At 40.5% G+C, this 14,861-nt stretch overlaps 1 protein-coding gene across 1 annotated transcript; it reads left to right on the plus strand.

Annotated features, from left to right (window-relative positions):
- Nucleotides 1–1,321: 1,321 nt before the first annotated feature.
- Nucleotides 1,322–13,582, plus strand: LOC132612973 (uncharacterized). The gene is made up of 3 exons (XM_060327039.1): nt 1,322–1,518; nt 1,983–2,143; nt 13,281–13,582. Exons 1-3 carry the CDS (start codon nt 1,322–1,324, stop codon nt 13,580–13,582), a joined length of 660 nt encoding a protein of 219 aa, XP_060183022.1.
- The last annotated feature ends 1,279 nt before the right edge of the window (nt 13,583–14,861 follow it).

The following is a 14,861-nucleotide window of genomic DNA, read 5'->3' on the forward strand; positions in this document are numbered from 1 at the left end:
TGGTCGGGTAGATTACTTTATATATTTATGGATGTTGTATTGAAAATAAAAGTTAGCATGCATGGTATCCGCCTTACGAGGCACTCAGCTATACATGTTATCTCTTTATCCCATGATTCTGTATTTCTTGATTATGTTTCTATTCATGCCTTACATACTCAGTACATTGTTTGTACTGACGTCCTTTCTTATGGATGTTGCGTTCATGCCCGCAGGGAAGTAGGGAGACGGGCCAGATCCTTAGGAGCTTCATCAGCGGAGTCTCAGGAGTGCTCCATTTGCTTCGGAGCTACAGTATATTGGTATTACTCTTTTGTGTATATAATTGGGCATGGCGAAGTCCTGCCCCGTCCTTATGAATTCCTATATTCTATATAGAGGCTCGTAGACAGATGTATGTAGCTGGATGTCCCATAACTTTATCAGTTCATATTGTTGTATAATATTTTGGCAGCCTTGTCGGCTTGTGATGATGGGCATAGTTGTTGATGATTATATAGAGATGTGCCGTTATCTTGTAACATATACCTTTACAGATTATGATACCCATGAGCTATATTTGTGGTCCACCTAGAAATGATTATTAGTTGTGTGTTCAGAGGTGCTCGGTAGGTTAGCTCCGTGTGCCCGTCATGGCCCTCTGGTTGGGTCGTGACAAAAGTGGTAGTAGAGCAATTCGTCTTAGGGTGTGTCTACGAGCCATGTCCAGTAGAGTCTTATTTATGGATGTGAAGCGTGCCACACTTATAAACAGGAGGTTGCGGGGTCATTTAAGAATAATTGAACTTTCTTTCTCATCTTAGATCGTGCGATAGAGCTATGTTATCAGGATTCCCTTTTTTTTTCCTAATTGTGTGTTATGATTTCAGCGATGCCTATGAAGAGAAAAGCAACAGCGGCCCAAAAGGGAAAGACAGTGGCCGGAAGGAGGACTGAACGGGAGCCGCCGGTAGTTATAGAGGAGGGTGAGTCTCAGAATGAGGTTCCATCTCGGACCCCTCATACTCCACTCATTTTAGAGGAGCATGAAGGGGCCTCAGCTCCAGCTCCAGCTTAAATTCCCCCAGTCCCTCCACTAGATGCCTTAGGCCAGGAGATGAGAGAGGCCATTCATTTGCTAACTCAGTTAGTTGTAGCTCAGGCCCCACGGCAAGGTGCGGATTATGGTGATAAAGTTGTCAGTACTAGAGCTCGTGATTTCATTAGCTTGAATCCTCCTAAATTCTTTGGGTCAAAATCGGACGAGGACTCGCAGAGCTTTATAGATGAGATATTGAGAAGACTACGGATAATACATGATTCTGATGTTAAGTCAGTAGAGATGGCTTCTTATAGAATACGAGATGTGGCTATTCAATGGTATAGCAACTGGATATCCTCTAGGGGGATAAATGCACCTCTTCCGGTATGGCAAGAGTTCATAGATGCCTTCTTCCGACATTATTTGCCACCGGAAGTTCAATGGGCTAGAGCTGACAAGTTTTTGAATCTTAGACAAGGGAATACAAGTGCTCGAGAGTACAGTCTTCGCTTTAGTTCCTTGGCAAGGTATGCTCCAGCCATGGTAGCTGATATGGGGGATCGCGTACACCAGTTCGTGAGTGGTTTGGGGCCACATTTGATTAAGGAATTCCTGATGGCCGCACTTCAGGATGGGATGGATATTTATCGTATTTAGGACCATGCCCAAAATCTGGAAGTATAGCAATAGTCGCAAATGGGTGAGCGTGATTGTGATAGAGGTTATAGTAAGAGGGCCAGATCTTCCGGTGTTGTTAGTGAGTTCAGAGGGGGTCAGAGACCGCAGTATTCCGGCACTCGGGCCAGTCAGCTGCTAATGCACCTCCTCGATTGGTAGGGAGGAGATTTGACTGTCCTATTTATTTCAGACCAGGTCAGGGTTCTAGAGCCTCGGGTTCCCAGTATAGGGGTGGTTCAGGCCAGATGAGGCTACCTTTACCCCGATGCACTTTGTGTGGTAGGCCACATTCTGGACAGTGCCACTTGGGTTCAGATGCCTACTATGGCTGTGGTCAAACTGGGCATATGATACATGATTGTTCATCGATGGCTGGCAGAGGTAGGGTCCAGCCTACAGGATCAGCAACTGGTTCTTCATCATTGGTACGCCCTGTAAAGCAAGGTTTGTAGGTGCCGGCAGGTCATGGTAGAGGTAGAGCGGGAGCATCCAGTTCAAGTGGTCCTCAGACCGCATCTGTGCATTAGCTGGGCGACAGGATCTTGAGTCTTCCCCCAATGTTGTCACAGGTATGTTATCAGTATCCTCTCATGATGTATATGCATTGATTGATCCGGGATCTACTTTATCATATATTACTCCGTATATTGCTGATCGTATCGGGTTGAACCTTGAGCATATCAAACCTTTTGAGGTGTCTACACTTGTAGGTGACCCAGTGATAGTTAGACGGGTATATAGAAATTGTGTGGTTGTTGTCTGTGACTGTCATATTATGGTTGATTTACACGAATTTAAAATGTTAGATTTTGATGTTATTATGGGTATGGATTGGCTGCCCTCCTATTATGCTAATGTTGATTGTAGAACAAAAACAGTTCATTTTCAATTTCCGGGAGAACCAGTTTTAGAATAGAAAGGTAATACGGCATCTCCGAGAGGTAGGTTTATTTCCTCTCTCAAAGCGAGGAAGATGATTGCTAAGGGTTGTATATATCATTTAGTCCGAGTTCAAGACACAGAAGCAAAACCGCAACTCTTTAATTTGTCCCAATAGTGAATGAGTTTCCAGATGTGGTTCCGGATGAGCTTTCAGGTCTTCCACCAGAACGGGAGATTGATTTTACCATTGATGTGTTACCAGATACTAGGCCCATATCTATTCCTCCTTATCGAATGGATCCTGCAGAATTGAAAGCGTTAAAGGAGCAACTGAAAGATCTGCTAAAAAAAGGCTTTTTTAGGCCTAGTTCATCGCCGTGGAGAGCACCTGTGCTGTTTGTACGAAAGAAAGATGGTTCCCTGTAGATGTGTAATTGTTACACCCTGTATCTTCGAAGAGCACTTACTAATTTGAAACATAAGTACGTTGAGTTAGGGTTAAGTAAAACCACTTTGGAATATAAGGAGCAAGCATTATTAAGTATATTTAAGTAGTATGACTTTGGAGAAAGGATGGGCAATGTTTTGTGTGAAAATTTTGGTCCAACTAGGGGGACGCATATTTCTGAGCATATGAAGTGTTTTAAGGTGAAACAAAAGCCTAAAATGAAGTTCGTCGAGTCTAGTTTCCAACGCAACAAACTGCTCGTCGATAGGACATCGGAGTATAGAATTATGGACGTTACAAGTCCAGCTGACAGAGCAGAAACGGGAGCTACAGTAGTGCTACAGTACCGACTTGCTACAGTACTACCACAGTAAATGCTACAGTACCCCGACCCGAATTTGACCCTTATAAAAAGGGTAAGAACCCTTTTTTTTTCACCAGATTTTGCTGGAAAATTCCAGAAAATTGAAGAGAGAAAGTGAGGGAATCAAAAGTGTGCAATTTTTAAGTCGCGGAGTAGTGGTTTAGGTCCCGGTAACGCATGGTTGTGATTCTATTATTTTTTTGCGGGAGATTTTAGCGTGGATATTGAGGATATTGCTGTCTTAACAAGAAAAAAGCTATGAATCTTTCCCTTTTGGTATTATTTAAGGCTTATTTGCGGAGATAAAGCCGTTAAATAATTGTGTAGTAAGTTGGTTAGTTATGGAAGTTGGAAAACAGCGTGTGGGCTGTTCTATGGAATACTTTGGTGTTGGAAATGATGTTATGGATGTTGGTATTGTTATTGTTGTTGTTGGTTGTTGAATTGAGAATTCGGGCTAGGCATATAAATAGGGGAGGTGCTGCCCGATTTTCGGCAGAATATAGAATAGTATAATTTGAATCTTGGTACAAGTGTGCGATGAAGAGGCTAACATTAATATATATCCTCTTAAACATAGACTTGCGAGCTCGGACACATAAGCGTAGCTACTAGGAGGTTGAACAGGTATGTTAAGGCTCGTCCTTTTCTTTCAAAGGCATGATTCCTACGGTATGATTCAATAAGTGTTTTCATAACCTCCTTGATTTCAAAGCTAGAAGTTTATGACTCTTAAAGCTTCTTATGATGTTAAGAACGAGAATGTTTTTATGAGGATTACGTTGAAGATGATTTTATGCTTAAAGGTCTCAAATATGATTTCAACGATGATATGAAAATGTTAAGCTATTTCATGATTTTCTTGATTTATTTTATTGTTGTTGATCTCACCTTATAAATTGTTCCTCCAAGATGGGATAGAGCGATAGTTTTCATTTGAACTCCTATGCATGCCATGAGTATAATATATCCATATGGCTATTTTGTGACATTACAGAGAGCTCTATTATTTCATTTTGATTATGCACTGCACTCATTTTCATTCTTCATGTATATGTAAGGCACAGTTGACAGGGGGTGTGCTGTGGCCTTTGTTGTGTATATGTATGGCACAGTTGACAGGGGGTGTGCTGTGGCCTTTGTTGTGATGTGTATATGTATGGCACAGTTGACAGGGGGTGTGCTGTGGCCTTTGTTGTGATGTGTATATATATGACACAGTTGACAGGGGGTGTGCTGTGGCCTTATGGCACAGTTGACAAGGGGTGTGCTGTGGCCTTTGTTGTGATGTGTATATGTATGACACAGTTGACAGGGGGTGACGCTGTGGGCCTTGTTGTGGTGTATATATATGGCACAGTTGACAGGGGGTGACGCTGTGTATTTTGTTGTGATATTTCTATGGATATATGTGTTTCTTTGGTATACCTATACTGATGCATTTATTTTGCCCATTCATTGACACGCCTCAAATGTTTTCCATGATTTTATGTATATCTTGATTTCTTGCCTTACATGCTCAGTACACTATTCGTACTGACCCCCTTTCTTCGGGGGATGCGTTTCATGCCCGCAGGTACAGACACCCAATTTGGTGACCCTTCGGCTTAGGACTTCTGCCCAGCTGCTTGGAGAGCTCCATTGTTCCGGAGCTTGAGATATTTTGGTACAGATCCTTTTGACATAGATTCTGCTATATTCTTAGAGGTCTGTAGACATATGTGGGTTGTATATGTAAGATCTGGTCAGCTATACAGATGTAGTTCATTTGGATATTCCCGTGTATAGTGGAAGCCTTCTCGGCTTGCATATTTTCTTATGTTGGGTTAACAATGACTGCTCATGGGACAGGTTCATTATTATATATGGAAATATGACCCCACGACATCTTTTTACAGATTTCCACGTTGTCCATAGTATCAGTCCGATTATATCTAATAGGTTCATATACGAGTGTCCAATTCGGACACTAGTCATGACCCATCGGTTTGGGTCGTGACAAAAGTGGTATCAGAGCAGTTCGTCCTAGGGATTGTCTACAGACCGTGTCTAGTAGAGTCTTGTTTATCGGTGTGTTGTGCACCACATCTATTAACAGGAAGCTACAGGACATTTAGGATGTCATCTTTCTTTCTGATCATAGATCGTGCAGTAGAACCAATGATAGGAAAGCTCGTTCTTGGTACGATTTTTGTTAAACTGCAGGATTGTATTGGAGAAGAGGACAAGTTCAGTTAATGGGAGTGTAAGTAAGGCTCCGAAGGGGGACATAAGACCCATATCACCCGTCAACTCAGGATCGAGGATGTCAAGAGGTATAAGAAAAAGCATCAGCTATTCCATTGAGATGGGCCCTTCGGAGGACGTGGTTCCAGTAGGAGGAGACCCGACTGGGAAATCATATGATAAACACCCGTTTAAGGGTTCACAAGACTCCTGTGAACGAAGACGTAATTGAGGAAGTACAGAGTTTGGCACATTTAGGTTTTCCTTACGTTTCAGCATTATGTTAGGCCAGACTAGTAGACGGTGGGAAGACAAGGATGAAGAGCACACTTCACTCTATAGCCCACCAGATCAGGCTAAGGACCGATCGGCTACAGGTATACGAGTTCTTATTGGAATTTCCTATGTGCGTATGTAATTACTTCAGGGCAATACTGAATAGTGATGAGCAGAAATCTAAAGGGGTCGATAACCAAGCATTCATAGTAACGACGACCAAGGTGTTTCGCCATTATTGGGAATCCGGAAAATCTAGGATGAAGGGTAGTCATACACATAGGTGAAAGGTGAATATTTAGGATTGAAACGGCCAAAAATAATAATCGTGTAGTCGGAAGAGTAATAGGCCTTTTCTAATTAAGTGGGAGATGCGCTACGGGAATGTTTTGGAATCTGTTAAGACCTCAACTTGCCCTAGATTATATGATGAAGGTCATGCAATAAGGTGGGTGCGATTATATCAGCACTAACACACCAGATCTTATTAGAGTTTCAAGGTTAAGCGTGCTGGAGTGAGAGAAATATTAGGATGGGTGACCCCCTGGGAAGCGTGCAAAAAAAAAGGGTTCTATGAATTTAGACATAAGAGACAAATGAGAAGCTAGAGTAGCCTAAAGGAAATTGGAATATGCGAAGTGGTTGGAAACCTTAGGAGGTCGCGTAGGACGAGGCAGACTAGATCGGTGAAAAGAAAGGAAGTGCATCACAGCTCTAGAATTAGGATGAGTTAAGTAGCGTTTGGAAATACTTTGTAACCAAGGAGTTAGAAATTATATATATGAATGCGTATGATATCCCATACGTGGTTGTATCAATGGGTATGTGTATCCCAGCAACTGACGTTGCAGCATATTGGAGGCATTGATCGAACGGCATAATAAAGTTCAAGTGATAGAAGAACGTTACCAGGTAAGCTGATGTTACTTTCACTACTGGTTAGGTTTGGAAAGTTCTAATGCAATGACATTTGGAAAAGAAAGAAAGTGAGTATATGGAAGGTAAAGAGACCAAAAATGTCGAAAAAAAAGGGTAAGAAGCACGAGTGAGTGAAGCCTCCAAGAGAGACGACGGGCAAAGCACGGGACTATTTGGGTAAAAATTCGAAGGTAGGCATGTGAAAGGGATAAAGTGTGGTAGTATAGAACGAAAGAGGAATTTGTGGGATTAGAGAACAGATTTCGATAAGTGGGACTAAAAGGATAGCGACCACAACGAGGAATATGAAGTAAGAGAAAGAATGATTAGGCCTTGCAACGATGCTAAGAGATTTTCAGCTCTCGCGAGGTATATAAAAGGATGAAATGGATAGTCATATTGACAAATATTGACATGGTTGCCTCAAATATAGAGAAGCTTTCCTAAAAGGTGACTTAAGAATAGAACGTATTTGCACGTTCAAAGGAATATTTCACGAACTTCCGAGCCGATACTATAAATAACAAAGAGGAGAAGGGCGCTCGAGAAGAAAGGAACCTAAGGAGGATTAAGGACGAAAGTAAGGAAAGTATACTAATGGGTTGATCGAAGGAAGAGGAAAGCATTTAGGAGTAAGTAACTGAAAACCTTCAATCACGAGGGTAAGAAGGATACTCTGATGAGTTGGCTATAGGAAACCGATCAATCATCGAGATAAGAACGAGGATGATAGGGCGACAAAAATGATTCGGAAATTAGCGACATAGAACAACAATTCCTGTAAAGACCGAGAGATGCGATCATAGAGGAAATATAATGAAATGTAAGGAACGTGAATGGAGGACAACCTGGCCGTGACATCAGAAAGATAGATGAAGTCTCGATGAACGACGATGGGGAGATTTTACATTGTGAGAATTCCGTGCTAAGAGTAAAAAGTAGCGGGACACTCGAAAAACTCAGATGCACAGCTACAACACAAACGCGTAGTTAGGAAGAATTACGAGTAAGTGCACTAAACGAGTGAAAGGACTGGTAGTGGATGGAAGAATAGGGAATATTGATAAAATGGTATAGTATATACATAAATGGAAGGAGTACTCAAGGTAAGAAGAATTTTAGATATGCTATGAGCAAAGTCGGTAGGAAAGACGAGGAGTAAGGTATAATCGAAGACTTCATAAATGACGTGGTGACTCTCGATGTCCCCATTAACTTGTGGGTCCGAAAAACCGTTAGTCATAAAGGACAGAGGTGCGAAAAGACTGAAAAGAAGGCATCTGGGTCTAACCCTTATAAGTATTCCGATTGGATACAAGAGTGTAACTACCAAAAATATAGATAAGTCAAACCATACGATGATGGAACCCCAACCGTAAGAAGATCGTGAAGGGCAGTAGATAATTATCGAAGATGATGGATACTTGAAAGCTATTGGCGTATAAGGACCTCCTTAATAAGGGGGGAAGAACATATTAGACCTGAAAGGACTTAGGACGTTCTCAAACATCAGAAGAAGAAATTTATTAGCTCAGAGCCAGAGTTCAAGGAGTATTGGCATATCCGAAAGGTATCAGAAAGAAGCAGAAACAAATTGACAATAAGTGTACCATGAGGCAGACATAGGAAGAAAGTATGGAAAACACCTTAAGAGAATGCTTCATGCCGACATGAGCTACGATATTTCTAGACTATGGTTTGAAACCCCCGTATCGAGCAAAAAGTGTGCCGTACTTAAGTATGTAGTGACATGCCCTAAAGGGTAATGAAAAGAGCAAGAAAAGTCTCCAAGCTAAATTCACAAAGGGTGTTAGAGGATAACGAACCCAAAGAACACTTGGGATGACAACGACAATTGTAATAAAAGGAACAACGATTGGTAGTTTGGAAATTTTTGAAGGAAAGAAAGAACGCTGCTCCTATGAATGGAAATAAAAGAGTTCACCGGATATTAGAAAATAGTTCGTGGGACACTAATTATACTGAACATAAGAGCATATGCTATGGAATTATATGAACCGTCAACGTGAAGCTATGCCCAACTATAATTGTAAGAAGGCCACACCGGAAAGCCAACAAGGAATAACGACTGACGAAATGATCGCCGATACAAGGAAATCGAAGATAAGTATACTTGCGTTGTAAGAGAGTCATAATAGAATAATTGACATAGTCCTATGCTCCTGGGATTGTATTGATAGATGTGAGGGAAGGAAGTAAAGAAAAAGTTGTAGCAGGAGCTCAAAGATGTTGCGAGTCATGAAATTAGTTGAACTCGGATTATAAGTTTGCCATAAGTGTAACTGGACTGCGAAGGATAATAAACGGCGAAGAAACATTACGTATATATCTATTTCAGATAATGATATAACTGGCCTTAGAAAGGAACATAACCATTAGGTTCATTAGCGACACAATTATGCTGGGTAAACATTTGGAATGTAAGGGTAAAAGAGATGACGACAAGGAGGTAAGGATTAGAGAGCCTGACTAATGGACTACAAAAAAATCTGTACAGTGTATATCTAAGATCAACGGGTATAAAAGGATAGCCCAAGATGGCACCAAAGGAGTAAACACAAAGAGGGCGCCATAAAGGAAGAAAGGTAGCTGCCCACTAACAAGGAAACAAGGAGCGAGAAAAAAAAGAAAAGAAGAGAGTACTTACAGGACGATGGATAGTTATGGCACGGCAAGCCAAGACTACCATAATGGAGAAAGAACAAGAGCGAGATGCTAGTTAATATTCGATCATGTACATAAGGACAGAGAAGTGAAAGAAGATGACAGAAGGCAATAAAAGAGTTAAGAAAGAATGAGAAGAGACTGATCCAAGTTATAGTTTAAGCAAATGGTAATCAGACCCTAAAGGAAGAAAATAATTGTTCTAACAAATCAAAGACGGTGTCGTGGGTTGGAAATATTGCAACATTCGAGGACGAATGTTTTTAAGGGGGGAAGGATGTTACACCCCATATCTTTGAAGAGCACTTATTAAATTTGAAACATAAGTACGTTGAGTTAGGGTTAAGTAAAACCACTTTGGAATATAAGGAGCAAGCATTATTAAGTATATTTAATGAGTGAAGGATGTATATAAGGTATACCAGAAGGTTTTATAAGGAAATGAGTGGAGGAAATGAAGTAGTATGACTTTGGAGAAAGGATGGGTAATGTTTTGTGTGAAAATTTTGGTCCAATTTGGGGGACGCATATTTCTGTGCATATGAAGTGTTTTAAGGTGAAACAAAAGCCTAAAATGAAGTTCGTCGAGTTTAGTTTCCAACGCAACAAACTGCTCGTCGATAGGACATCGGAGTAGAGAATTATGGACGTTACAAGTCAAGCTGACAGAGCAGAAACGGGTGCTACAGTAGTGCTACAGTACCGCGACCCGAACTTGACCCTTATAAAAAGGGTAAGAACCCCTTTTTTCACCATATTATGCTGGAAAATTCCAGAAAATTGAAGAGAGAAAGTGAGGGAATCAAAAGTGTGCAATTTTTAAGTCGCGGAGTAGTGGTTTAGGTCCCGGTAACGCATGGTTGTGATTCTAGTATTGTTTTGCGGGAGGTTTTAGTGTGGATATTGAGGATATTGCTGTCTTAACAAGAAAAAATCTATGAATCTTTCCCTTTTGGTATTATTTAAGGCTTATTTGCGGAGATAAAGCCGTTAAATAATTGTGTAGTAAGTTGGTTAGTTATGGAAGTTGGAAAACAGCGTGTGGGCTGTTCTATGGAATACTTTGGTGTTGGAAATGATGTTATGGATGTTGGTATTGTTATTGTTGTTGTTGGTTGTTGAATTGAGAATTCGGGCTAGGCATATAAATAGGGGAGGTGCTGCCCGATTTTCGGCAGAATATAGAATAGTATAATTTGAATCTTGGTACTAGTGTGCGATGAAGAGGCTAACATTAGTATAAATCCTCTTAAACGTTGACTTGCGAGCTTGGACACATAAGCGTAGCTACTAGGAGGTTGAACAGGTATGTTAAGGCTTGTCCTTTTCTTTCAAAGGCATGATTCCATAAGTGTTTTCATAACCTCCTTGATTTCAAAGCTAGAAGTTTATGACTCTTAAAGCTTCTTATGATATTAAGAACGAGAATGTTTTTATGAGGATTACGTTGAGGATGATTTTATGCTTAAAGGTCTCAAATATGATTTCAACGATGATATGAAAATGTTAAGCTATTTTATGATTTTCTCGATTTATTTCATTATTGTTGATCTCACCTTATTAATTGTTCCTCCAAGGTGGGATAGAGCGATAGTTTTCATTTGAAATCCTATGCATGCCATGAGTATAATATATGCATATGGCTATTTTGTGACATTTTAGAGAGCTCTATTATTTCATTTTGATTATGTACTGCACTCATTTTCATTCTTCATGTATATGTAAGGCACAGTTGACAGGGGGTGTGCTGTGGCCTTTGTTGTGTATATATGGCACAGCTGACAGGGGTGTGCTGTGGCCTTTGTTGTGATGTGTATATGTATGGCACAGTTGACAGGGGGTGTGCTATGGCCTTTGTTGTGATATGTATATATATGGCACAGTTGACAGGGGGTGTGATGTGGCCTTTGTTGTGATGTGTATATGTATGGCACAGTTGACAGGGGGTGACGCTGTGGCCTTTGTTGTGATATTTCTATGGATATATGTGTTTTTTTGATATAGCTATACTGATGCATTTATTTTGCCCCATTCATTGACACGCCTTAAATGTTTTCCATGATTTTATGTATATCTTGCCTTACATGCTCAGTACACTATTCGTACTGACCCCCTTTCTTCGGGGGCTGCGTTTCATGCCCGCAGGTACAGACACCCAATTTGGTGACCCTTCGGCTTAGGACTTCTGCCTAGCTGCTTGGAGAGCTCCATTGTTCCGGAGCTTGAGATATTTTGGTACAGATCCTTTTGACATTAATTCTGCTATACTCTTAGAGGTCTGTAGACATATGTGGGTTGTATATGTAAGATCTGGTCAGCTATATAGATGTAGTTCGTTTGGATATTCCCGTGTATAGTGGCAGCCTTCTCGGCTTCATATTTTGTTATGTTGGGTTAACTGTGACTGCTCATGGGACAGGTTCATTATTATATATGGCAATATGAGCCCACGACATGTTTTTACAGATTTCCACATTGGTCATAGTATCAGTCCGATTATATCTAACAAGTTCATATACGAGTGTCCAATTCGGACACTAGTCATGACCCATTGGTTTGGGTCTTGACAATATTAACTACAGGCAGTTGAACAAGGTGACGATAAAGAATAAATACCCACTTCCAAGAATTAATGATTTATTTGATTAGTTATAGGGTGCCAAATGGTTCTCAAAGATAGATTTGAGATCGGGGTATTATCTGGTGAGAGTCAGGGAGGAGGACATTCCAAAGATAGCCTTCAGATCTAGATATGGTCATTACGAGTTTCGGGTAATGTTGTTTGGATTGACTAACACCCCATCGGTATTCATGAATTTGATGAATAATGTGTTCAGGCCTTTCTTAGATCTATTTTTGATTGTATTCATCGATGATATCCTGATATATTCTCGATCATAGGCAGAGCATGCAGATCATTTACGTACTGTCCTTAAAGTTCTTCGGACCCGGGAGTTATATTCTAAATTTTCAAAATGTGAGTAAATTCTGTAACTTTTCTGGAGCATATCATTTCAGTTGATTGTATTCGGGTAGATAACCAGAAGATTGAAGCTGTAAAGACTAGGCCAAGGCCTACAACACCTACTGAAGTTCATAGCTTTCTGGGGTTGGCTGATTACTACCGGAGATTTGTAGAAGGATTTTCTTCTATTTCGGCACCATTGACGAAGCCGACTTAGAAATCGACTAAATTTCAGTGGACGGACGTGTGTGAGTGCATTTTTCTGGAGTTGAAGGATAGATTGAATTTGGCCCCAGTCCTAATACTTCCTGAAGGATTGGAGGGCTATGTTATCTATTGTGATGCTTCAGGCGTTGGGCTCGGTTGTGTGTTGATGCAGTAGGGTAAAGTTATTGCTTATGCTTCAAGGTAGTTAAGGAAACATACGAAAAACTACCCGACCCATGATCTGGAGTTAGTGCGGTTATTCTCGCATTGAAGATTTGGAGACACTATTTATATGGTTTTCATGTTGATATTTATACAGACCACAAGAGTCTCCAATATATTTTCAAGCAGAAGAAGTTGAATTTGTGGCAAAGACGGTGGTTGGAGCTACTGAAAGATTATGATGTGAATATTTTATATCATCTTAGAAAGGAGAATGTAGTAGTTGATGTTCTCAGCCGCAAATCCATGGGCAGTTTATGTGATGTTCAGCCGGAGAAGAGGGAGTTAGCTCGTGAGCTTCAACAGCTAGCTAGCCTAGGAATTCGTTTGACGGACTCGAGCAATACGGAAATTACTGTCCATAATTTAGCTGTTTCATCCTTAGTAGTGGAGGTGAAGAAGCGCCAATATGAGGACCCTATGTTAATTCATTACAAAGATACACTTCCTCAGAAGAAGAAGTCACCATTTGAGTTTCCTGCAAATGGATTTCTCAGGTATAAAGGCGGATTATGTGTTCCTGATATTACAGGGTTACGTCAACAGATTCTGGGGGAAGCTCATCATTCCGATTATTGTGCTCATCCAGGAGAAACAAAAATGTATCATCATCTTAAATCAATTTATTGGCAGTATGGAATGAAGAAAGATATAGCAGAGATCGTGGTTCAATGTCTTAATTGCCAGTAGGTGAAAATCGAGCATCAGAAGCTTGAGGGATTACTGCAAGCTATAGAAATTTCAACTTGGAAATGGGAAGTAATTACTATGGATTTCATTACAGGCTTACCCCGTTGTCGGCGTAAGTATGATTCTAGATGGGTGATTGTGGATAGACTCACAAAATTAGCTTATTTCCTGCCTGTCAGAAGTACATACTCAGTCGAAGATTGTGCAAAGCTTTATATCAAAGAGATAGTATGAATCCATGGTGTCCCATTATCCATTATTTCTGATAGAGGAGTATAGTTTACAGCTAGTTTCTGGAAATCTTTTCAAGAAGGTTTGGGGACTCAGGTGAGTCTTAGCACAACATTTCATCCACAGTCCGATAGACAAGCTGAGCATACTATTCAGACCCTTGAAGATATGTTAAGGGCATGTGTGCTAGATTTTGGAGGTAATTGGGATGATCATTTGCCGCTTATTGAGTTTGCGTACAACAATAGTTACCACTCCAGTATTTAGATGGCCTTGTATGAAGCTTTATATGGGCGAAAGTGTAGATTACCAATTGGATGGTTCGAAGTGGGAGATACAAAATTAGTAGGACCAGATTTAATCCAGCAAGCGGTGGAGGAATTTAAGCTTATTCAGGATCGATTAGTAACAGCCCAAAGTCGACAGAAGTCTTATGCGGACAATCGCCGACGAGACTTGGAGTTCCAAGTTAATGACTGGGTAATGTTGAAGGTGTCACCAATAAAAGACATTATGAGATTTGGTAGCTTAGCCCTAAATACATTGGACCCTACAATATTGTATGCAAAGTGGGCCAAGTAGCTTATGAGTTAGATCTACTCTCAGAATTGGAGACAGTCCATCCGGTATTTCATATGTCCATGCTTCGCAAATGTGTTGGAGATCCTTCTAGGTTTGTACCTGTGAGTGATGTCCTAGTCGCAGAACAATTATCCTATGAGAAAGTTCCCATTGCAATCTTGGATAGATAAGTTCAGAGGCAGAGAACTAAAGATGTATCCTCAGTTAAAGTTCTATGGAGAAACAATAATAGGGAAGAAATGTGTTACACCCTGTACTTCCGGAGAAGCATTCATCAAATTTTAACATAAGTATGTTGAACTATGGCTAAGTAAAACAACTTTGGAATATAAGGAGCAGAGTATTATTGAGTATATTCTAGGAGTAATGGATGCACATAAGGAATACCGGGAGTTCCTATAAGGAAAAGAAGTTAAGTTAGTATGACTTTGGAAGAAGATGGGCATTATTTTTAACGACAAAGTAT

The sequence above is a fragment of the Lycium barbarum genome, chromosome 10 (genome assembly GCF_019175385.1).
Source record: "Lycium barbarum isolate Lr01 chromosome 10, ASM1917538v2, whole genome shotgun sequence".
In the NCBI taxonomy this organism is placed as follows: Eukaryota; Viridiplantae; Streptophyta; class Magnoliopsida; order Solanales; family Solanaceae; genus Lycium; species Lycium barbarum.